A 26,093-nucleotide genomic window follows, 5' to 3' on the forward strand; every position below is an offset into this window, starting at 1 on the left:
TTGAAGTAAGTCTCTTATCAGGTACACAATTTGCAAATATTTTTCCCATGCCATGGGTTGTCTTTTCACTTTCTTGACAGCGTCCTTTGAGACAGAAAAGCTTTTAACTTTGATCCAGCCCTATGTACCTAAATTTTTCTGTTGTCACTTGTGTTTTTGATGTTGTGTCTAAGAAACCACTGCCTAATTTAAGGTCATGAGGATCTATTCCTATGGTTTCTTCTAAGAGTTTCATAGTTTTGAATCTTTACACTTAAAAGTATTCTTGTTGACCCTTCAGGCTACTCAAAACGCATCTCTCTGTGAATCTGGCTTATGACTGTCGAATAACCAACTGTCAGGCTTGCCTGGAACTCAGGGCTTCCTGAGGACTTGGAACTTTCAGGGCAAAGACTCAAGTTCCTCGACAAACCAGGATGAATTGGACACACTACCAATAGACCTCCAACCTGTCAGCTCTAATAGAAATCATTACCCTTCCTCTCCATAGCTTAAAATAGATACTGAACCCCTACTCACCTGGAGTGAAAGATCAGTTTGCTTTCAGTTTAACAAGCATGTATTGAGTGTACACAATGCAAAGCCCTGGGGTTGCATTTAGTGGGGAATATTAAATTCCAATTTCAGTGTCCATAAATAGAGCTTTATGGTTCTAGGCCCTTGGGGGTACATCAGCAAGCCTTTACCGAGCTTCAGTTCTAAGACGGCAGAGATTAGCTGGAGGAGGATGGGAAAAACAGATAGGGAGGATTTTGAAGGTGGGGATTTGGTTTTATTAATCTTTGGTTTTATTAATCTTTGATTCCCCAGTGTGGCTGGGGAATCACAACCCCTCAATAATGCTTGTTTGTGGAATGAATGAATGAATGAATGAATGAGTGGCCTTTGGCTTTCTCATACTTAACTTATATCTTTTTTTTCTTGATTCATTTCACTAGACAGCTCCATGATGACAATGACATGTCTAACTTGTCTTGCATATGCCTGGTGCCTATTACAGTGCCTGGCACAGTAGGTGCTCAATAAACGGTGTTTTAATGCATGCCCACATCTTTGAATTTTTCATTCCCTTCATTTGCTATACCAGCCTGGGTTTCAAGAATATTACACCGGTAACAACATTAATGAATCCCCACAAATAAACATTTAGAGAGGCGTTGTCAACCAAAGAGTGCTCATTGGTACCTCGACAGCCATTTCACAGACTGTTGTGCCCTATAGGCACCCAGTAAAACATCGCCAATCACAGAAAGCCTGTAAATTCCTCTAACCCGAAGGGCTCTTCCCCGCCCCCTCTCCCCGCGCCGCTCGCTCTGCCCTCCGCCTCCTCCTCTCCGCCCACTCTCCTGGCGGCGGCGGCTTTGTCTCGTGGGCTGGTCCCTGGCGGCTCCCTCCCCCGAACAGCTGCCGCCGAGGGAGGAAGCGGCGCGGGAGCTATCCAGCACCCCGGTGCTGAAACCCTGACCGCCCGTCATCCACCAACACCATGTAAGGGCCATGAAAAGGGCTCGTCCTGGCTCAGCGCGGACATGGAGGAGGACTTATTCCAGCTAAGGCAGCTGCCGTGAGTATCATGGGGGCGAGGGAGAGGAAGGCAGGCTTTCCTTTAAAAAATGAAAACCTGCAGGGGGGCATCTCTGCATGGTTTCTTGAATGTACAAGGAACTGTTGGAGAGGAAAGAATTAGGCCCCGAGGAGACAAGCCATTTTCCTATTCCAGCAGTCCAGCCTCTGTATCTCTGACTCAGTTCTATTTTTCAGATCCGTCAGAATCTTATGGGGAGCTAGGGGTATTGTGTTTTCCCTTGTAATTGCTCTCAGTCCTAAAGGGATTTTTGAGGTCTGTGTTTTAAGAAAGCATTAGCTGCTGTTTTGAAATGTGGACTGAATTGATGAGTCCATGCAATGACATCGGTTTTTCCCAGCCTTTTCTCCTATGCCGTGAAATTCCCAATTTTTCTGCAAGGTCTTATGGAAGGGAATGGTACTGCTCTTGCAAAGTGGTTTCTAAAAGGCTGGAATGCCTTCCTAGAGGGGAGGCTTGGACAAAGTCTTGTTTATGAAGTGTGTGAATGAGAGGGCTGAAACCTCTTGCCTTCTTCTGAATGAAAGGTTTTTGTAAGAGCTAGCTAGAGTGAGACTCTGTCTATGGCTATCCTTGAGAACATCAGGAATACAAAGCTAGGGGATGGGAATTTTTAGGGGATATCAGATTTGCTCTGAGAATCTTGGAGAAATACAACCAAGCAATGGAAAGGACAGGGGCCTTGTGGACGGGTTTACGGATTTCTCCTACTACAAGCCAGTGGTGATTTGTTAAGCAAATCCCAAGACTATGAGATGGGGCATTAATGCGGATTTTTGTTTTAATTCTCAGACGCACTAGCCATTTGGATGGAGTTGTTGTAAAACTAGACACTGTTTGGAGTTGTTGTAAAAGATACATCATTGTTAGTGTGTGTATTTTCTTGACTTAAATTTTTTCCCCCTCTCTAAGCCACGGAGAAATTCTCCCAAGTGACTTTTAGTGTGATTGATACAGCTCTCTGAGGCTCTGAATACTGAAGGGTATTGTAAATGTTTACTTCTCAATTGGTGTAAAAATTAATTTTCATTTTAAAATTTTAATTAAATTTTACTCTCAAGTTTTTATTAATTGATCCACAAATAGCATATCTTATGTAATCACCATTATTTCACAAATGCCAAAAGATGCTCAGTTATAATATCCAGAGGTCGATGTATGAATACATAAAAATACACATATCTGAGTGTAAATCTCTCGAGGAAAACATACCACTTTCAATGAAAATAATATCATGTTAAAAAAAAACAGCCCATTATCTCAAAATAAAAAAAATAATTCAGAAAATGAAATATGAAATCTCGTACTCAGAAGAAGAATACAATACATATTGGAACTGCAGCTACTGAGATGAGTTTTCAAATAATGTCAGAGCATGTGAACTTTGCAGATTACTCAGAGCCCATGTATATTTAATCTATTCAGCTATAGACATGACACTATTGTGACAAGTCCTTCCTTAATTAAAAAGAAAGTAAAAATGATGACGGTTTTATTAACTTAAATTTAAAAAATCATTTAGTTTTTATACTAATGTATATAATATAATGTACTAATATAATCTCTGCATAGAGTAAATAAAGTTCAAAAAGAAGTACAAGAATAAAATCTAGTCTCTCTCTTCCCAAACCACAGGTTAAGTTTCTTGGTTATTCTCATTGATACTTTAACACAAAAATACATGTAATATCTATTAGCGAGGTGAAACTGTGTATTGGCTAAGAGCATTAGCTCTTGAGTAAGACAGACTTGAGTTCAGATCCTGGCTTTGCCACTTTCTGGTTATTGGACTTTGAGCAAGTGATTTAACCTTTCTGAGATTGAGTTTCCCTTGCCATAAAATGGGGCTCACAATCATCCTTGATTCACAGAGTTATTGTAATGACCAAGTGAGAAAATGTATGCTGAATGCCTGGTAGACATAAAGCATTTGACATATATTAACTAATATTATTATTATCTTTAAAAATCATTTAGAAAAATCTTTAAAAATCATTTAGAAAAATAGATATAGACTCCCTATGTTGGAGTCTTCAAAACTGTAATCTGCAATTTGAATGAAGTCAAAATTAGCCCTGAAACGTGTTGACGTCTATTTATAAAAAGGGAGTGAAGTAAAAGGAACAGCCACGTGAATCTGAGTGGGTTACAAATCACGACTTAGATGTTTTTTTAAACCACACCCTCTGTATACTGTGCACAGACTGCACGCAACAGATTTCCCGAGAGCAATATGGTTTTTAAAAAAATCAGAATGCTTTGGAGAGGGTTGGCAAGAGTGGACTTCGGAACAGCCTCAGTCCTATGGGAAGCGAAGTGTTAATAGATTATAAGCCACTAAGTAGTTTACAGGGTTTGGGGAGGGGAAAAGGAGTTGAAGGTGCCTAAGGAAACAGTCCCTCCTTGCACTTGGAAGCTCCTTCACACAACTCAAGGATGGTTCATTTTAAGCCCCAAACAACCTCTGTCTTTTACCTGTTGTCCTTTCAGGCACAGTACCATGTACAGGAGACTCCAGAGGCTAAGATTTTGTGCCTAGTTCTGCCTTTTGTGTGACCTTGTACAAGGCAGACTTCTCTGGGTCTTTCCTTTCTAGGATGATTTTTTTTTTAAGATTTTATTTATTTATTTGACAGATGGAGATCACAAGTAGGCAGAGAAGCAGGCAGAGAGAGAGGGAGGCAGGCTCCCTGCTGAGCAGAGAGCCCAATATGGGCTCCATCCCAGGACCCTGAGATCATGACCTGAGCTGAAGGCAGAGGTTTAACCCACTGAGCCACCGAGGTGCCCCTAGGATGATTTCTTGAAAGCAACTTTTGCAGACAGCATTGGTTAATTGGTTGATTGATTCATTCATTATATTCATTTGGGCACATAGTACAAGGGATTCTGCAACTGAATAATATAGACACGGTCCTTGCCCTCAAGGTCGTCACAGTCTGGAGCTGCAATGTCCAATATGGTCGTCACTAGCTTTATGTGGTTATTTAAATTTATTTTTTTTAAAGATTTTATTTATTTATTTGACAGAGAGAGATCACAAGTAGGCAGAGAGGCAGGCAGAGAGAGAGGAGGAAGCAAGCTCCCTGCTGAGCAGAGAGCCCAATGCGGGGCTCGATCCCAGGACCCTGAGATCATGACCTGAGCCAAAGGCAGAGGCTTTAACCCACTGAGCCACCCAGGTGCCCCTGGTTATTTAAATTTAAACTTAAATTATATAATTTGGATATGAAATCATTTCTATAGTATAATATGCAACATAAAATGTAATTTATTATTTAAAATATGTGAAATTTTAAAAAATCATCTTTCTCAATTGCACTAACTACATTTCGGGTGCTCAATAGCCACGTGTGGTTACTGGCTACCATATTGGACCACGCAGGCCTGAAACATTTCCATAATGGCAGAAAATTCTATTGGATAGCGCTGAACTGGTGCTGGGAGAGGCAGACATCAAACACATATCATTGCCCAATAATTATGAAGATTGTTTTAAGGCTTCAAAGGACAAGTGCAGGATACGGTGAGACTAGTACTAGGTGGGGAAGGAGGGGAGGATCAGTGAAGGTTTCCTTGAGGAAGTGACATTGCTGTTGAGCCCCCAGAGATGTGTAGGAATCATCCAAGGAAAGAGATGGGATGAGGAGTATTATGGACAAAGGAAACTGTGTAGATAAAAGCACTGAAGTAGGAAAAAGTGTTGCATCTCAAAATCAGGCCAGTGGAGGGAGCATACAAAATGAGGAACTTAAGGGAGGCTGCAGAGGATGACCTAGACCAGGCCATACAAGACCCTGTAGTCTGTGACAATGAGCTGGAACTTTATCCTCTGTTTGCCCAAATTTCTCTCTCCCTCCTTTCTTACAACCTTTGTCTTCAAGATTAAACTTAAGCCCATTGTCTCAGTGAATCTCCCACTGACTTCTCCTGGGCTTAATCAACAGTAGGGATAAAAGTGTGGGCTCCGAGGCAGGCAGACCTGGGTTCAAACATCTGAGTGGCCTTGGGCTAGTTACTTCACCTCCTGAAGGCTGGGTGTTCCTCCTTAAAGTCAAGATGATGGCAGTCTCTGCATGACGGGTCTGTTGTGAAGATCAAGATAGTCATCATTGGGAAGTTCTTAGCACAGTACCTCCACACTAGCTTAGTTTCCCTTAACCTCCAACATTACCTAGAAGCCATGGCCTCCTTCTCCAAACACTAAGAAAATGTTCCCCAAAGGGGAAGATTCCTTGCCAAGGAGGAGAAAGGGGTTTCAAAATCACTCACTTCACAGACAAAAAAGAAAAGGAAAGAAAAGAAGAGTTATTGCAATAGCTTAGGTCTGGATCCTCAAGGTCAACCCACCAGAACCTTTTAAAACTTCAAGCTCAAAGCTGCTCACACCCCATCATTTCCAACACATGCCACCCAGCCTCACCTCTAGGGGATATGTGTTTTAGTGACTTAAGGGGAACAATCAATCTGGAGTCCAAATAAAGAAGCTCCCTGGCAAAGAAGCCATTGCTTGGGTGATTTTAGGTTTCAGGGAGGATCGTCCAAGGGTCTGCTGGCCCAGAGAGTAGCTTTACCGCCCCAGTCAAACTCCTCTTTGGCTGTCTAAAAGAATTATACAGATCTGTATGCAAGTCACTGTGTGATCTTAGGCAATGTATTTGCTTTCCTGAGACCTAAGGGGTGCCTGGGCCAACTTTAAGGGCATTTTTAACTTTATGATTCTAAGCTGTCTAGATGGGTGTGCCTGGTACCATTCTGCTTCAGGGAAATTTTCCTGCTGTAATTATTAATTACATCTCTTTTACCTTGTAGTACCCGGTTTCTCGACTTTGACACTCTTCACATTGTAGACCAGATAATACTTAGCAGTGGGGGCTGTGCTGTGTTTTATGGGATGTCTAGCACCGTCCCTGGATGCTTTACCCACTAGATATCACAGCCATCCCTCCAAGTTGTGACAATCAAAAATGTCTCCTGACATTGCCAATGTTCCCTAGGAGAAAAAAATCACGCCCCATTGGGAACCACAGCTCTAAAGTATTTTAGCAGAGGCAATGAATTATTCAGTCTCTCTATTTCTAGAGCATCCTTGGGTCTCTCTTTCAACCTCATTTCTCTGACCTTAGTCATGTCAGGACCCTAGTATGTGTTCCACCAGCAATTTGTGCACTTCCCTCCATCCTCAGTTTACCTTTGGTAAAAGATTGTCAGATCCATGAGGACAAGAGTTTGGTCTCACACACACAAGGTCCTCATGGCATGCTTACTGAATGAATAAGTTACAAACTTCCCAGAAAGTTGTCACAAAGACCTCTGTCCCCTTCCCCCTCCCCACTGAAGCCATGGCATAGAATGATCACGTGTAGAGGCCTCTCTACTCAGGCAGACCTGGATTCAAATCCTGCCTTTTCTGCTAAATTGGAAGGTAATCTTTTCTTCTCCAGGCCTCAGGTTCAAGTGCTTAGTGGAGCTAGCAGCACATGTTAAGGGCTTAATAAATGTTAACTATTATTTACTTGTGATTGTTACCTTTTGTCCAGAATATAAACCAGTGGTCCACTACCCAGGGAACAAGATCGATGCTATTCAGGTCGATGGGGGTGGCAGGAAAGTACAAACAAATAAAATCCACAGAAAATTAAAGTCCCCTTTAATGATGGCCTTCTAGACATTCAGGAATGGAAGAGACCTTAAATGTCACTGTATCCAAACCCTCACACCTTATCTCCCCAAATCCAGAGCAGGAGGGCATCAAGGGGGGCCTTTCAAACATCTGAGGCCACCATTAATAGCTTATTAAAATTCAGATCCCTGGGCTCTACACTTCAGAGATGCAGTAGCATTAGATCAGGGCAATGACCCAGGAATTGGCATTTTAATCAGTTCCCTAGGGATATTCTTGGCCTCAGAGAAGCATCAGCTAATTGGTTGAGACCACAGGCTGTGGGACTACCTAGACCAGTGACTGTAGTGCCTTATTTACTATCTGGGGAACCCGGGCCAATTGATGTAATATCTGAGCTTCTATTTACTTGTTTATAATTTGGGGATTTTAATAACATGTCTCTCTCAGGGTTGAAGAGATCATATAAGAGAGTAAGTAAATATAGCATGTAGGCATATCAAAGTGCTACATGTTAAATATCCTCATCCCCGGGTCCATCCAGATGGATACCCTCCTGTCCTAAGACCATCTCTCATGAAGGGGAGCTCACTGCCTCTGAAAGCTGCCTTTTCCACCTCTGGACTTCTCTGCCCAAGAAGGCTCTCCAGACTGTGTTGAAATCTGCTCCCCTCTTCTCTAAACCCAGAAGCTCAAGCTCTGGTCTCGGGGTCCAAGTTGAACAAGCACCATTCTTCACTTGCCCAGACCTCAAGTACTTGAAGACAGAGGTCCAGCCCCTGAAAAGACACTTTCCAAATCACACAGATCAGGGAGTGCCCACGTCTTGTCTTGAAGGAAACAAAAAGCAAGTCCTATTTTAAGGGACCTTGGCAATTTCCACTGCTTCGGGTCCACAGCCTCTAATCCCGTTTGTCAATAGGCCTCAGATTCCAAAGAAGCCCCTGTGTGACACAGCTGAGCTCCTGGGACAAAACAGAGGGGTGCTGGTCATCAGCGTTGCTGACTGTGCTCCCCAGATAAGTGGGCACTTGTCATGCCCTGCAGAAGGGTCTCCCAGGAAAGGTGTCTTCTGCCACTAATGGGGGCCAGTGGGGAGGGAGGACAAATGACAAAAGCTTCAGCTCCCTCCATCCTTCCCTCACTCTAGTCCCTCTACCAAGCCACTGTCCCCTCTCACACAGCTGACCACAGAGCCTCCTCTCTAGCCTCCCTGCTTCCTTTCTTGCCATCCTTCTATGTTAAGCATGCCTTTTATTTCCTGTCCTCTAGTGTTTTGACATCTTGGGGCTTTGCTGACCCTGAGGGGATTGACCCTCCCCGAATTAACTGTAATGATTGACCTGCCAGTGTCCGTGCACAAAGTAACCAATCCAGAGCCACTCTCCACCTGTTCTCAACACCCCAGGGCCAAGTACCAGACAGCCCCTGTGCCCCAGAACCCACTGACATTATTCCAACTGGCCAGTTCCTCAACCTGGGTACCCTGCCTCGCCCCTTTCTTCCTGTGGAAACCAGGATAAGGGTTCTTACCTGCCTTTCCCCTTCCACTTCCTCTGCCTTTTTACCAACTCAGGTTCTTCCCCATAGGGTGCCTGAGGTGTGACAGGCTATTGCACTTGTGATCTAGGAGTATTACAGGGTATAGTTTTCCCCCTGGCAGTCATCTCCTGATCTTTTGGCCTCGCTATACCCAAATAATAATAAAACCTGCATTTTATTTTATTTTTTTAAAGATTTTATTTATTTATTTAACAGAGAGAGACATGCAGGTGGAGTAGGAGAGGGAGAAGCAGGCTTCCTGCCGAGCAGGAATCCTGAGGCAGAGCTCGATCCCAGGACTTTGGGATCATGACCCGAGCAGAAGGCAGACACTTAATGACTCATTCAGGTGCGCCTAAAACCTGCATTTTAAAACACTCTCTACAGTCTAGTTCCTCCTCTTGTGGACACATGTGTCTGATGAGTGATCTTCTCAAACTCAACTCTGATCATCTTCCGTCCTCTCTCGCCTACTTGAAAACTTTCAGTGGTGTCTCCCTGGTCTCAGGAGAATATGGAAAATCCTCACTGTGGTGTCCAGAGCTCTGCATGATACGGCCTGTCTCTCCGACCTCCACACCTTGGTCCTGCCTCTGAGCCTTTGCACCGGCCATTTTCCCGACTGTCTCCCCACCATCTGTGCACCACCCTCCTTGCCTTGCCATCTTTATCTCAGCCTCTGTAGGAAAGTCTATGCTGACTCCTCCTTCCTCCAATTGTTCTTTATCTTGGCACCCCTTTTTTTCCTTCTCAAAATCAAAGTGTTTGCAAATCTATTATAATTTCTTCATTTACCATCTCCCCAACTAGAGCACTGGACCCAAGAGGGCAGGGACCACATCTATTATTTTTGTTTCCTTTGGTATCTATCCCAGCAGTCAGCACATAGTCAGCACTCACTCGGTAAACATTGAAATACTGAACGATTATGCCATGCTCTGGACACAATCTGTCAATATCAACTCCTTTTGTCTCCATGGCAAACCTGTGAGGTGGGCATTATCATCTCCATCCAATCAGGGACGAAATGAAAACTCAGAGAAGTAAAGTAACCTACCCAGGGTTACACATCAATGGAGGGGCATGAGAAGGGATCCAAACCCCGATCAGTCCCCGATCTTCTCCTCTGGGGCAGACCACCTCCCTTCATGATAGGACACTGAACACCACCCTGTGAAAATCAGTTAGGAGTAAGCTTCCTTTTCTGTCTGGTAGATTCATCAACTCAGAGGATCAAAGTCCAGAAGCTCAGATGAAAAGAGAAGAAGCTTCCTTATCTAAAATACCCTAACCAAGCCTCAGACCCTAATTTAAGGTACTGGAGAGAATTACATGATGGTACAAATAAGACCTTTAAGTTGACAGCCATCTCCTCGAGCTCTTCCCTTCTTTAAATAGCAAAATTATGTGAAATAAATGTTCTCTGCTATTTTGGTAAATTACATGCTGTATATACACAACAAATGCCAAGAAATTGTGAGCCAACTTGTTTCAGAGCCCTCATACACTTAACGGATGTCCCTTCGATTTTTATCTTTTGTATCACATTCCCCATCCCCCGTCTTGGGAAACCTTGGCTCTGGTAGTTGATAGATACTTTCAGGAACCCAACCAAATCAAAATGTAGTCTGGCCAATTTCCGAGTATAAGTTAGTGTCAAAGGCCTCTTTGTACCTCTGTCTTCTTCTTCTTCTTTTTTTTTTTTTTTTTTTTTTTTTTTAACAGAGAGAGATCACAAGTAGGCGGAGAGGCAAGCAGAGAGAGAGAGAGGAGGAAGCAGGCCCCTCAGCGAGCAGAGAGCCCGATGCGGGGCCTGATCCCAGATCCCCGGAGTCATGACCTGAGCCAAAGGCAGAGGCTTTAACCCACTGAGCCACCCAGGCACCCCTGCACCTCTGTCTCAAAACAAGTTTTCCTAAATACAGGTGCCCTGGCTTCTAGTGATATACCAGAGTAGGAATATGAACAGATTCTGATTTACAACTGCAGGGAGGTAAGCTGCCTTCTCAGAGTCACAGTGCACAAAGGTCTGTATACTCCCAGCTCAGGCAGGAAGGTGACTTGAGTTGGGCCAGGTCAAGGGAAGCTCAACGCCCACCGTCTTCCCTTTAACCTTCATAGCAGTCTTGCAATCCCACTGTCATTCCCATTCCACGGATGAAAGCATCCCCACATGCTTAGCAGATGCCACATGATCAACAAGAACTCTGTAAATAGTTGTTATCATTATTTATATGGGTTACTAAAGGAATAGATGCGCAGGTTAAAAATCGCAAACATGGCAGAAAGCAAAAAAAAAAATTTCCTTCCCATGCAAAAAGTTCCCATTCCCAATGCAGTCCTTCTCCTCCCCAGAAGCAACTAGTCTTTGGTTTCTTAGGAATCCTTCCAGATCACCCAAGACTGTGGAAACATAAGCACTCGGCAGCTGCGCTTCTCAGACTTGAACATGCACACAGATTGTCTAGGGACTGCGTTAAAATGCAGATGCTGTCTCCGAAGGTCTGGGTCAAGGCCTGGGACTCTGAATTTCTAACAGGCCTCTGGGGGATGCTGGGGCCCTGATTCAAGACCACACTTAAATCTTAGTAACAAAGGACTTAGATCATGGGACCATATTCTAGCATATTTAATAATAAGCCCCAGGACACCTGGGTGGCTCAGTCGGTTAAGTGTTGACTCTTGATTTCAGCTCAGGTCAAGATCTCAGGGTCATGAGATAAATCCCCACATCAGGCTCTGTACTGAGTGTGAAACCTGCTTAAAATTCTCTTCTTCTCCCTCAGCCCCTCTTCACGTCCCCGCTTGCACTCTCTCTCTCTCTAAAAAAATAAAATAATAAGCCCAACAATCTTTTCCTGTTGGCTCTTACAGATCAGATCCTGTGTGTCTATGTGTGTGTGTGTGTGTGTGTGTGCGCATGCGTGTGCCTGTGTCTGTGTTTATTGTGGTAAAATATACATAAGAAAAAATTTGCCACTTCGACAATTCTAAGCATAATTGTCAAAATGATAAATTTTCTCTAAGTACATTCACACTGTCCACGTTCTTGTGCAACCAGCACCACAATCCATCCCCAAAACTTTTCGTCTTCCCCAACTGAATCTCTGTCCCCATTAAACACCAACTCTCCCTTTCCCGAGCCCCTGACAACTTGCCCTTCTTCTTTCTATCCCTGTGAATTTGACTATTTTATTCCCCCTCACATAGGTGGACTCACACAGTATTTGTCTTTTCAGGTCAGAAAAGACCTGCTTTCATTCTGTTTATTTCATTAAGCAGAATATCTTCAAAATTCATCACATTGTGGCATGTGTGAGACTCTCCTCTTTTTTTAAGGCTGCTTAATATTCCATTGTATGTATACACCGCACTTTACCCATTCATCTATCGATGGACACTTGGGCTGTTGTGATACTGTGACATGGATCAACAGACAAAATTTTTTTCCCCACATTTTCCTATGCGGATGTGTCATAATCTATATACTCATTCCTCTTCTGATGATTGTTTCTGGTTTGGCTACAAACAGCACCAGAAGGGACTATAGCAAAATGGCTGGGCATGGGGACTCAGCAGGCAGGTGGCTTTGCCAGCGTCTGGGTTAGACACGTCCTTTGTGACCTTGGGTCACTCTGGGCATGACTGTCCTCATCTGTAAAATGGGGTTAGCAACTGCAAAGGTGATATAAGGTAATCAATGCAGAGCACAAACATGGCACTTGACACACGGCCAGCTAACAATGCCTATCAGCCATTGTTCAAATGGTAAGTCATTGCCTACTCATGTCTGTCCCTGCAATGAACTGCCAGCTGCACAATTCTGAGTGAGAGCACAGAGGACTTAACATTTTGAAAGCTATCACAGAGTACCTTCTCCAGAGTCGCAGTGGTCACTGTTCCGTCACGGGGAAGAGGTGTGGAGCTCCAGACAGTCCTTGAGGAGAGGATGTGATGCAAACAGAATTCAGGGAAGATTATCAGGCTGCAGAGTCATTTCCTTCCGTGAGGTTCCCCTCAGGGTCAAGGGTGATCCATCGACCTTCCTTCATCCCTGAAAGTGAGAGGATAATGCCCATAAATGTCCCTTTCCCCCTCCATCCTCTGATACTCCTCTGTATTCCCATCTCCCATGAATACCTTGGGGGCTGTTCATGTTTCTGATTGGGGAGTTGGTTCGTGAGGTTAGAGAGTCCCACTTATTTGCAATTCCTTCTAATTGAATACCACCCTTTATTCAGTGGGCAGCGGAGTGGACATGTCACCCTCCCACCTCCAGCAACCTTTCATGACATTTGTTATTTGTAGCATTTCTCATTATGTGCAAGATAGCTATGTTACACACACACACACACACACATACGTGTGTGTGTGTGTGTGTGCACGCCTTTTTAAATGTCGGCCCCTCTGGGGCACCTGAGTATCTCAGTGGGTTAAGCCTGTGCCTTCGGCTCAGGTCATGATCTCAGGGTCCTGGGATTGAGCCCCGCATCTGGCTCTCTGCTCAGCAGGGAGCCTGCTTCCCCCACCCCCCGCCTGCCTCTCTGCCTACTTGTGATCTTTCTCTCTCTCTCTGTCAAATAAATAAATAAATAAATAAATGTCTGACACACACACCCCCCCACTTTCCAGCAGACTATGAGCACCACGGGAAGGAGTCTTAGTCTGCTTGGCTCACCTTAGAAATCCCAGCAGTACCTTGGACTTGATATGTGAGGCAGGAGCTCAATATGTATTTGTTGAATAAATGAAACAGAGGGTTCCAGTAATATCGGTGGCAGTATTAAAGGTGGAGTTGTTTTTTTTTTTTTTGGATGGTGAAATACACCTAACATAAATTTATCATCCTAATCATTTGCAAGCATGCAATTCTGTTGCATGAAATATGTTCACAGTTGTGAACCAGCACCACCATCCTTCTCCAGGACCGTTTCATCTTCTCATACTGAAGCCCTGGCCCCATTAAACCCTAATCCCCTGTTCCTCCTTCCCCAGCCCCTGGCCACCACTGTTCTATTTTGTGCCTATGAAATTGACAACTCCGAGCATCTCAAACGTGGAATCATACAGTATTTGTCATTCTGTGACTGGCGTATTTCACTTAGCATGACGTTTTCAAGGTTCGTCCCTGTTGTAGCTCACATTGGTACTTCCTTCTTGTCTAAGACTACAGAGTGTCCCCTCGTGTGGATGGACCACATTTTGATTATCTTTCCATTCAGCTACTGATAACCCCCTGGATTGCTCCCATCTTTGGGGCTATCATGAGTAACACTGCAGTGAACAGGGGTGTACATTCACAAGGGTGTGTGACCATCACCTCTCTCCCTGGTTCCAGAGAATTTTCATCACTCCTAAAGGAAACCCTGCACCATTAGGAAGATACTTTTCACCCCCACCCCCCACCCCCGCCCCAGGCCCTGGCAACCACAACTCTGCTTTCTGTCTTGTCTCTCTGCATTTGCTTGTTCTGGAAACTTCACCTAAATGGAATCCTACAACATGCAACCTTTTGTGTCTGGCTTCTTTCACTCAATATCAAGGCCCCTCTGTGTTGTAGCAGGTGTCAGCGGCTAGAGGACTCCCATGCAGTGGTGTGCTCCAGACCATTCATACCAGCTCTAAGAGCAGATTGATTGATTGTTAAATGTTTGGAATTTTTGGAGCCCATTATTTAACCATTGGCAGGTTGAAATTGGTCACATATACACTCTGGATATTGTCCTATGTTATACACCTTCATGGTTTGGGGGGTTTTCACTGAGATTCCATTTATAGGCATACCACTGGCTTGGGAACACGCCCATGATCTCCATCAGCAGGCCCCCTAAAGCTGCCTCGGATAAATACATACTCAGAATAAAACCGTGTTCTTGTTGGCAAGAGCTGCTTAAGCGAAGCCCGAGACCCCAGCTTCTAAGCAGATTTCATCTGTCTCCTGGCCTTTGCTCCCAGGTGATACCCGCCACCAGGGTCTCAGGGAGACCCAGCTCCAGATGGCCGGGACATTTGTCTGGGTCTCTATCACAGGGGTTCTGGGCCTGTCAAATGAGGTAGATGAACTGCTGGCACCCACCTCTGCCAACAGAGTGGGGGCTCCGTTGCGCAGCACGACAGCTTCATGATCAACATGGGGCAGGACGACAGCAGAATGGTTCGTCTGATGCCCTAAATCAGTCCCCAGATGAGCAAGAGTGGCACCACCTGGGAATGTGTCAGAAATGCAAAATCTCAGTTCCTGGCTAGGACCTTCTGAATCAGACCTTCTGGGAGTGGGGCCCAGACACCGGTGCTGTGACCAGCCTTGTGGGGGTTCTAAGGCTGCAACCAGATCAAAACCCCCGCACCAATGTGATGACCTGCAGAGCTGTCAGCCAGGCTGGGATGAAGCTGTGCCTCTTGATTCCTGCTCGAGAACACACCGTTTCCCACTGTCTGGCAAAGTCTCCTACCTCGGCCAGCTCAGTTCAGGCCTCACATTCATTCCCCAGACACAGGTGAATTCTGGGGAGAGAAAGTGATGCCCAGTGATTAAGACCAGGGCTCTAATAGGAAAGCCAACCAGGTTGGTCCTCAGTCCCTTCAAGCTGTGTGACCTTGGATGAGTGCATTAACCTCTCTAAGCCCTTGTTTCCTCATCTATAAAATGAGGACAAATAACAATATCTAGTTCATAGGTGACTTGTCTGGGTAACAGGAGAGAACATGAAAGGCTTATAGCATAGCTCTGTGCATATAACAAGTGCTCAATTAAAATTGATGTATGGTTTGAGAGCTATTAACTTGGGACTTTGAGGAAGGGAAATTCAATGTTTGTATGCTACTTAAGATTTGTCTGCCTAATCACTCTGGAGGGGCTGGTTTGTAGCAGATGCCATTGGTGTCTGTCCCAGATCCCCTTTACTGGGCTGGTGCATCTCCCAGGGGCCTCCAGGGTTGGCTGCTAATAGCTCACAGCTGCCACTGGCTTTAGAAAATTGTCCTTAGCCCAGAGGAGCTGCCTTACCTGGGGACAACCTGGGAGGTTATGCCCTCCACCCCCGGGCAGACATACCAAGGCCTGACCCAGACTGTGGGGTCTGGGAGCCCAGACCCCAGACCTCTGGGTAGGACCTTCTCAGTGGCATAACTCACATTCCAGAGCTTCACATCGGATCAGATTCCCCCAGAAACCATCTCCCTATTTAGCTTGCCCCCGACCTTGTCCCCGTCTGGCCCAGCCACCCTCACTTCCCAAGGGAAGTACATCCTTAACGAATCATTGCACAAGAATCCCCAACCCATTTTTGCCAAAAGGGAAGACTTTATCCTAAAATTCATTTGGAATCTCAAGGGACCCAGAATAGCCAAAGCAGTCTTGAGAAAGAAGAACAGAACTAGAGACCTCACACTTTGTGACTTCAAACCTGTCTACAACTGACTACAGTGGTCACAAGAAAGACAGAGACCAATGGAGAGAATGGAGAGCTCAGAAATAAATGCTCACATATGCTGCCAAGTGATTTTTGACAAGCATGCCAAGACCATTCGATGGGGCTGAAGGACAGTCTTTTCAACAACTGGTGCTGGGAAATCTGGAATATCCACCTGCAAAATAATGAAGTTGGACCCTCACCTTATACCATATACAAAAGTCAACTCATAATAGAAAGACCTAACCCTATGAAAAGCTCTTAGAAGAAAATACAAGGAGTTGGAGTTGTCTGGACTACATCACAATAAAAAACTTGTGTGCATCAAAGGACACAGTCAACAGGGTTGAAAGGTCACCGGCAGAATGGGAGAAAATATTTGTAAGTCAATTCTCAGATAAGGGATTAATATCCAGAATAAACCAACAACAGAAATCCCCAAACATCCTGATTTAAAAATGGATATAAGACTTGAACAGACATTTAGTTCAAAGAAGATATACAGATGGCCAGTAAACACATGAAAAGATGCTCAGTTTTAGGGAAATTCAAATCAATACCACAATGAGATCCTTTTCCACACCCATTAGAGTGGATTTTTTAAAATAATTTTTAAAAATTTTTTAAAAAATAAACATATATTTTTTATCCCCAGGGGTACAGGTCTGTGAATCACCAGGTTTACACACTTCACAGCACTCACCATAGCACATACCCTCCCCAATGTCCATAACCCCACCCCCCTCATTAGAGTGGATTTTATCCAAAAAATGAAACATAGTAATATCGGCAAGGATGTAGAAGCATTGGGACCTTCCTTCACTGGTGATGGAAATGTAAACTGGTGCAGCTGCCTAGGAAAAGAATATGCAGGCTCCTCAAAAAATTAAACACAGAATTATCATATGATCCAGCAATTCCAACTCTGGGTATAGAACCAGAAGAAGTGGAAGCAGGGACTCAATAGATACTCGCACATCCACACTCATAACATTATTCACAACAGCCAAAAGGCAGAAGCATCCCAGGTGTCCACCGGTGCATAAATGGTTTAAAAATTATGGCATATCCATACAATGGAATATTATTTAATCTTAAAAAGGGAAGGGCATTCTGACGCTTGCCACAACATGAATGAGCCTTGAGGATATTATTCTAAGTGAAAGAAACCAGTCACAAAAGCACCAGTACTGTATGATTCCACTTACATTGAGGAACCTAGAATAGGTAAATTCATAAACAGAAGGTCGAATGGTGATTAGCAGGGCCTGGAGGGAGAGGGGTATGGGGAGTTAGTGCTGGGTGTGTAGGGTTTCAGCTAGGGACAATGCCTTAAATATCTCAAAATAAAATATTTCTTTCTTTTTTTCCCCCATTTTTGCCATTTTTCAAAAATTAACGTATAATGTAGTATTTGTTTCAGGGGTACCAGTTTGTGAATTTCTGTCTTACACAATACACAGCACTCACCGTAGCACATACCCTCCCCAATGTCCATAACCCAGCCACCCCATCCTTCCCACCTCCTTCTCCTCCAGAAACCCTCAGTTTGCTTCCTGAGATTAAGAGTCTCTTATGGTTGTCGTGCAAAAAAACAATGAATACTGTTATGCTGAAAATAAATAAATTAATTTTTTTAAAAGAGTCTCTTATGGTTTGTCTCCCTCTGTTTTCATCTTGTTTCATTTTCCCCTCCCTTCCCCGATGATCCTCTGTCTTGTTTCTCAAATTCCTCAAATTGGTGAGATCATATGATAATTGTATTTCTCTGATTGACAAAATAAGATATTTTTATGGAATAAAAATTAGAGTATGTAGGGAGTGACAGAAGGGTTTGGAGGAGGAGTATCCTGACTTTGGCTGGGAATATAAGGGTTTGATCTGACAGGCATCAGGTGGAACCCTGGATCCATGTCCCTTGAGCTGCGTGACTGGGGATGAGTCATGAGACGTCTAGGGCCTCAGTTTTCTTGTCTGGAAAGGGGTGGTCATAATCCCAACCTCAGCAGATCAAGTGCATGGAAAACAGCAGCTAGCACAGAGCTGGAACATGAGCTCGATGCTGCTGGACCGTGTTGCTGATGCTCGAGGGGATGGAGTGTTAGATCTAGGCTTCAGTGGGACCCCACCACCTACAAATTCCGGGCTCTGTGCTCTGTGCTCTGGTTCTAGCCCAAGGTGAGCTTGATGGCTCTAGTTTTCCAGACACAGGCTTGTTAGTGAGTGGGGGTACAGGTATTTACAAAATTGCTGTGATTTCTTCTGTTTTTCTCCTCTCCAAGTGCACCAGCAGGCTATGTTTCCCATGCTTCTGCGATTTGGTTTACTCTTTCTGTGTCAGAACCCCAGTTACTCTTTGGTGAAATACATGGAAGAATGCAAGTTAATTAATAATAATAATAGTAATAATAATAATAATGATAATACTTCAACAGATAAATGGATAAAGAAGATGTGGTCCATATATATAATGGAATATTACTCAGCCATCAGAAAAGATGAATACCCAACTTTTGCATCAACATGGGTGGGACTGAAGGAGATTATGCTGAGTGAATTAAGTCAAGCAGAGAAAGTCAATTACCATATGGTTTCACTTACTTGTGGAATTAAGGAATAACATGAAGGACATTAGGAGAAGGAAAGGAAAAGTGAAGTGGGCGGACGTCGGACGGGGAGACAAACCATGGGAGGCTTGTTTCTCGGACTCTGAGAAACAAACTGAGGATTTTAGAGGGGGTGGGGGCATGGGTGAGCCTGGTGATGGGTATTAAGGACATGTATTGCATGGAGCACTGGGTGTTATACGTAAACAATGAATCTTGGAACACTACATCAAAACCTCATGACGTATTGTATGGTGACTAACATAACACAATTAAAAAAATAAATTAATTTTAAAAATAAAAAAATAATAGCACTATGTTTTACTTAGACATTTCTCCTCTTTTACCTTGTTTTTTTTTATTAACATATAATGCATTATTTGCTTCAGGGATACAGGTCTGTGAATCATTAGTCTTACACAATTCATAGCACTCGCCATAGCACATACTCCCCAATATCCGTCATCCAACCACTCTATCCCTCACCCCCTCCTCCCAGCAACCCTCAGTTTGTTTCCTCAGATTAAAAGTCTCTTATGGTTTGTCTCCCTCCCCAGTCCCATCTTGTTTCATTTTTTTCCCTCCCTTCCCCCAACTATTGCCCGCCCTGCCTCTCAAATCCCTCATTATTGGAGATATCATATGATAGTTGGCTTTCTCTGACCAACTTTTTTCGCTTAGTATAATACCCTTTAGTTCCACCCACATCATTGCAAATGGCAAGATTTCAGTTTTTTGATGGCTGCATAGTATTCCATTGTAGATATACACCACATCTTCTTTACCCATTCATCTGTTGATGGACATCTAGGTTCTTTCCATAGTTTGGCTATTGTGGACATTGCTGCTATAAACATTTGGGTCCATGTGTCCCTTCAGGTCAGTACATTTGTATCTTTAGGGTAAATATCCAGTAATGTGATTGCTGGGTCATAGGGTAGCTCTGTTTTCAACTTTTTGAGGACCCTCCATACTGTTTTTGAGAATGACTGCATCAGTTTGCATTCCCACCAACAGTGCAGGAGGGTTCCCCTTTTTCTGCATCCTCGCCAACATCTGTCATTGCCTGACTTGTTAATTTTGGCCATTCTGACTGGTGTGAGGTGGTATCTCACTGTGGTTTTGGTCTGTATATCCCTGATGCTGAGTGATGTGGAGCACTTTTTCACGTGTCTATTGGCCATTTGGATGTCTTCTTTGCAGAAATGTGTGTTCATGTCTTCTGCCCATTTCTTGATTGGATTATTTATTCTTTGGGTGTTGAGTTTGATAAGTTCTTTACAGATTTTGGATACTATGTCATTTCTGAATATCTTCTCCCATTCTGTTGGTTGTCTTTGGTTTTGTTTGCTTTGCTGTGCAAAAGTTTTTGATCTTGATTAAATCCCAATAGTTCATTTTTGCCCTTTTTTTGCTGTCTTCTGCTCCTCTCTCTCTTTCTTCTTCTGGGATCCCAATTATTCTAATATTGTTTCATCTTATGGTATCACTTATCTCTCAAATTCTCCCCTCATGGTCCGGTAGTTGTTTGTCTGTCTTATTCTCAGCTTCTTTATTTTCCATCATTTGGCCTTCTATATCACTAATTCTTTCTTCTGCCTCATTTATCCTAGCAGTAGGAGCCTCCATTTTTTATTGCACCTTATTAATAGGTTTTTAAATTTCAACTTGGTTAGATTTTAGTTCTTTTATTTCTCCAGGAAGGGATTTTATTTCTCCAGAAAAGGATTCTCTAGTATCTTCCATGCTTTTTTTGAGCCCAGCTAGCACCTTGATAATCATCATTCTGAAATATGGTTCTGACATATTACCAATGTCCGTATTGATTAGGTTCCTAGCCATTGGTACTGCCTCTTGTTCTTTTTTCTTTCTTTTTTTTTTTTTTTGAGGTGAGTTTTTCCACTGTGTCGTTTTATCCAGCTAAGAATAGATGAATGAGAGAACAAAATACTAAAAAGGTAGCAACGACCCTGGAAAAATATACACTAACCAAATTGGAAGAGCTCTGAAACCAAGGAGAAAAGAAAAGAGAAAGAAGGAAGGAAGGAAGGAAGGAAAGAAAGAAATATACACATATATACATATGTATATATATTAGACTGATGAATAGAACATAGCTACACACTTGATTCTGGGTGTATTCTGGTCTGTTAGAAGAAACTGCCTCCCAAAATTTTAAAGAAAGAAAAACATATATATATATATATATATATATATATATATATATATATATATATATATATATAAAATAAGGGTAAACATGATGAAGGGATGGAATATGACTGTAAAGATGAAGATTAAAAAAGATTATAAACAGGGCGCCTGGGTGGCTCAGTGGGTTAAAGCCGCTGCCTTCGGCTCAGGTCATGGTCTCAGGGTCCTGGGATCGAGTCCCACATCGGGCTCTCTGCTCAGCAGGGAGCCTGCTTCCTCCTCTCTCTCTCTCTCTCTCTCTCTGCCTGCCTCTCCATCTACTTGTGATCTCTGTCAAATAAATAAATAAAATCTTTAAAAAAAAAAAAAAAAAAAAAAAGATTATAAACAAATTGATTAGATAAGAAGTTGGTTGAAAAAAAGAAAAGAAGAAGAAAGAATGTGATCAGGCTGGAGACTAGAACACAGCCATGCACTAGAGTTAGGGTATATTTTGAAATGTTAGAAGAAACTGTATCCCAAAATTTTAAAGAAAGAAAAACCTACATGTATACAAAAAACAAGGTTAAGTATAATGAAGAGATAGAATATAACTATAACAATGAAAATTTTAAAAGATTTTTTTAAAGGTATCAATAAGATAAAATACTTTAAAAAGGTTAAAATAGGAAAGAGGAAAAATTTTTTAAACAGAATAAGAAAAAAATTTTTTTTTATTTTTTAAAGATTTTTTTGTTTATTTGACAGACAGAAATCACAAGTAGGCACAGAGGCAGGCAGAGAGAGTAGGGGGGCGGAATGTAAGCTCCTTGCCGAGCAGAGAGCCCGATGAGGGGCTCGATCTTAAACCCTGGGATCATGACCTGAGCTGAAGGCAGAGGTTTTAACCCACTGAGCCCACCCAGGCGCCCCAAGAAAAAAAATAAAATTTAAAAAACTTAACTTTGAAAGACTAAATGATCATGGGAGGAAAAGCCATGAATTCTGTATGTTGCTTTCCCCTAACTCTGGAGTTCCGCAGTTCTCCTTGATCCGTGAACTTGGTCTTGGTTGGATGTTCTTGCTGATCTTCTGGGGGAAGGGTCTGTTGCAGGAATTCTCAAATGTCTTTGTCCGCTGGCGGAATTGTACCACCCTTGCTAGGGGCCAGGCTAAGCAATGCGCTCGAGTTCACTCTCTCGGGAGCTTTTGTTCCCTGAACGTTTTTCATTCGGCTTTGGAGGACGGGAATGAAGATGGCGGCCTCCCAATATCAGGCCTGGAGTAGCGGAGAGCTCAGGGCGCCACTTCTCAGTGCACTCTCAGAGAAAAGCCGTCAATCCTTCCCATCTCCCTGGTTTCTGGCCACACTTGGAGCTCACCTGGCCTGTGACTGAGCTTTTCTATTGCCCACGGTCCCGTTTAGAGTCTCCAAACCCAGCAGGTTACTGCCATGCGCTCCCACACCACTCCTCCCAGAGAAGGAAGGTGAGTCTCCTCAGATCTGCCTTTTGCGGGGTCACTGCTCAAAGAGCAGCTGCCCAACTGTGCCTTGGGTCATGGTTTAAGTTAACCCCAATCTGAGAGCTCCTCCTCAGCTCCGTCTCTACAGCCAGCTACCCTGCTCCGATACCTGGGGGCTCTGCCACACTCAGGCACCCCTAGTCTTTCTGTGACCCCACAAATCCTGATACCACATTGTCCCTGCAAGGGCTCCACCCCTCTAACCCCCCCTCCCCCCTCCCACCCCCCCATTCCCCCCTCCCTTAGCCTCTGGAGTGACGTTCCTCAGGGGAGAAGACTTCTAGAAGTTCCAGTTTTGTGGTCAGCTGCTCCGCTGCTTGCCGGGAGCTGGCCCCTTCCCCACGCTGTCTATCTTCCCGTGTATCGCCTCACTTCTCCACATGTCCTACCTTCCAGAAAGCAGTTGCTTTTCTGCTCCTAGAATTGCTGCTCTTCTTCTCTTCCAGCTCCTGTTGAGTTTATAGGTGCTCAGAATGGTTCGATAACTGTCTAGCTGAATTCCTGGGACCCAACAATACCCAGGTCACCTACTCCTCAGCCATCTTGCCCCTCCCATCCTCTCACCTTGTTAAAGCATTGCTCAAATTTGCCTCCTAGCCATTCATGCCTGTGACCTCCCAGATTTCTTTCCTCAAAGCCTTGATAGGAATGGGCATTACTCATTTGATATCACTCTCTGGAGGTGCTTAGTGGCTCAGTCAGTTAAGTGTCTGCCTTTGGCTCAGGTCATGATCTCAGAGTCCTGGGATCAAGCCCTGCATGGGGCTCCTGGCTCAGTGGGGAGCCTGCTTCTCCCTCTCCTTCTGTGTGTGTGCTCTCTTGCTCTCTCTCTAGCACTTACTCTCTCTCAAGTAAATAAATAAAATGTATTTTTAAAAAATATCACTCTCTCCTGTGATGGGAGGAACAGGTCTATCTTGTCTCTGTTTTAGCCCCAAAACCCAGCACAGGGATGGCAGGCAGCAGGGGTTCTGTGTTTGGGAGTGAGGGAGTTGGAAGGAACACAGGTACTTTCACTGTTGAGCCCTAGATGAAGAGACTGCTGCTCAGAGAAACCAAGGTTTGTCCAGAGTAACAAGAAACAGCATAATTTGAAGTAATGTATTGCAAAGTGGAGTCTGTGGGTCTCAAACTCAAAAGCCTACAAGGTCAGACAAATGGCTAAGTGCCAACTAAGAGGAACAAGGAGCACACATCAGGCTAAGTGGCAAGAGACCCTCAGGGTTAGAGATAATTTGGATAGGAAGAGACTGATCAACCACAGTACATCCTGTATATAGGGAGGACAGATCTAGCCACATGGCTCCCTTATAGGAATGTAGGCCCCAGATGACAAGATACTCTACTCTTTTTTTTTTTAAAGTAATCTCTCCACACAATGTGGGGCTTGAACTCACAACCTTGAGATCAAGTCACATGCTCTACCAACTGAGCCAGCCTGGTGTTCCAGATACTCTACTTTTTAAAGAGACATGAGAAATCTGGCTTTTTACATTAGTTTTCTCAATTTAAAAATATGGGTATCCACTTTAAGTTAAAAAAAAAAACCAACTGTGTGGGCAATTTTTTGTGGGCATAATGTAACCCCTAGGTGACCAAATTTTTACCTTTGTTCCATACAGAGAGATAAATCTAAATTCTGAAAATGTGATTTCTAACAGTATTTACATCTAGAACGATTATGTCCTCTTTCATATTGCCTAACATGTAAGTACGGTCCCCCTGGAGTTGTGCAGTGCCCAACCTACGCAAACATATGTGGCAGCCCTGATATGTAACTCTTGAAGCTATCACACCCCCCACCAGTCCAACTCAATAGAAATGCCAACACCTCTTGCCCCATGTCCACTCTATTCTCTGGACCATGAGAAAAACCTTTCACCTGTCTTGGGCCCAAGAGCTGTGCAGCAGGGCCATCGAAGGGAAGTTCTAGTTATCATGACCAGATTTTCTCTGTCCTCTAGGGTGGTGAAGTTCCGTCGCACCGGCGAGAGTGCAAGGTCAGAGGATGACGCGGCTTCAGGAGAGCATGAGGTCCAGATTGAAGGGGTCCGCGTGGGCCTAGAGGCTGTTGAGCTGGACGATGGGGCAGCTGTGCCCAAGGAGTTTGCCAATCCCACTGACGGTGAGAGCGCTCTGCAATTGGGACATCAGCCTGGACCACTGTCAGGGGCTCTGAGGTGCCAGGGTTACCACCCCAGATCGTGCTCTCAGAGGCATCTAGGGAAGGGACAGGTAGGAGGGGCCAGAGGGCTCAGAGGTGATGCTGGAAGTATGGGCTGACCCTACATGGCTTCCTCCAGCAGATAAGGTTACATCACAATCCCCACCAGTCAGCTTCATTGCATAACACACAGCTGAGGACCACAGCAACAATGATGGTGATGGTGGTGATGGTGATGATGGTGATAATGTTGATAATGTTGGTGATGGTGATGATGGTGGTGATGGTGATGGTGGTGATGATGATGGTAATGATGGTGGTAGTGGTGGTGTGATGACAGTGATGATGAAGATAATGTTGATGGTGATGGTGCTGATGGTGGTGGTAGTGGTAGTGGTGATGATGGTGATGATGATGAGGATGGTGGTGATGGTGATGATGGTGGTGCTGATGGTGATGGTGGTGCTGATGGTGATGATGGTGGTAGTGGTGGTGTGATGACAGTGATGATGATAATGTTGGTGGTGATGGTGCTGATGGTGGTGCTGGTGGTAGTGGTGGTGGTGGTGATGACAGTGATGATGATGAGGATGGTGGTGATGGTGATGATGGTGGTGGTGGTGGTGGTGATGATGGTGATGACGATGATAATGTTGATGCCACTAGTGGTGGTGGTGATGAGGAGGAGAAGGATGATAGTGAGGATGATGATGGTAGTGGTGATGATGCTGATGATGGCAAGGCTGATGACGACTCTGGTGGTGGTGATGATAGTGTAATGATAATGGTAATGATGACCATGGTGACAGGAACAGCTGACATTGGATGAGGATTTACTCTGGGCCAGGCACTGTGTGAAGCACTTTACACATAGGACCCATTTAATCTTCACACCAGTTCCAGTTGGAATTAGTACGCTCATCTTCCCCATTTTGCAGAAGAGCAAACTAAAGCACAGAAAGACTCAGCATCTTGTCCAGGGATACATAGATAAAAATGAGCGAAGTTGAGTCTCTATCCAGGCCATCCGACTTCCGAGTGCGTATGCTAACCCATGACCTTGGGTTACTCCGAGTAGAACTAGTCAAACAAGAGACCGGAGGTGGGGCCGTCGGACCTGGTCTGCCCTCACACATGCTGCTGGTGGATGGAAACTTTCCATGCAATTCCAAAAGGTTTCAGATTCCCACCATGAGAAAGGATTAATGTCTTCAACCCAAAGCCTGGTTGGGGTGGGAGGGAGTTCTAAGGAGGCAGTGGCCAGGGAGAGGGCAGACAGTGGGTGGGTGCAGCAGCTTTACTCTCAGGTTTATCTGGACTTAGGTCCTAGAGCCACAGTGTGGCCTCTGGGTGATGCTGGGCAAGTCTATGTCCTCCTCTGCAACCCAGAGCTGGGACTGGTCCTGAAGTAATAGCTGAGACAGGGACTAAATGGGATAGGGTACATCAAGGTCTTTGTGCAGTGCCTGGCCCACGGTCAGCAATCAGACACACACCATTAGTT

The 26,093-nt window shown here is 44.2% G+C and overlaps 1 protein-coding gene across 1 annotated transcript in view; it reads left to right on the forward strand.

Annotated features, from left to right (window-relative positions):
• Positions 1 to 1,268: 1,268 nt before the first annotated feature.
• Positions 1,269 to 26,093, forward strand: part of SVOP (SV2 related protein) — a 74,391-nt gene continuing 49,566 nt past the window's right edge. The window contains exons 1-2 of the mRNA XM_032310935.1: positions 1,269 to 1,564; positions 24,390 to 24,550. Of these exons, the coding sequence (XP_032166826.1) occupies positions 1,530 to 1,564; positions 24,390 to 24,550 (196 nt within the window). The 5' untranslated portion in view covers positions 1,269 to 1,529. The remainder of the gene's footprint in view (positions 1,565 to 24,389; positions 24,551 to 26,093) is intronic.

This window comes from Mustela erminea, chromosome 13 (assembly GCF_009829155.1).
Source record: "Mustela erminea isolate mMusErm1 chromosome 13, mMusErm1.Pri, whole genome shotgun sequence".
Classification (NCBI taxonomy): Eukaryota; Metazoa; Chordata; class Mammalia; order Carnivora; family Mustelidae; genus Mustela; species Mustela erminea.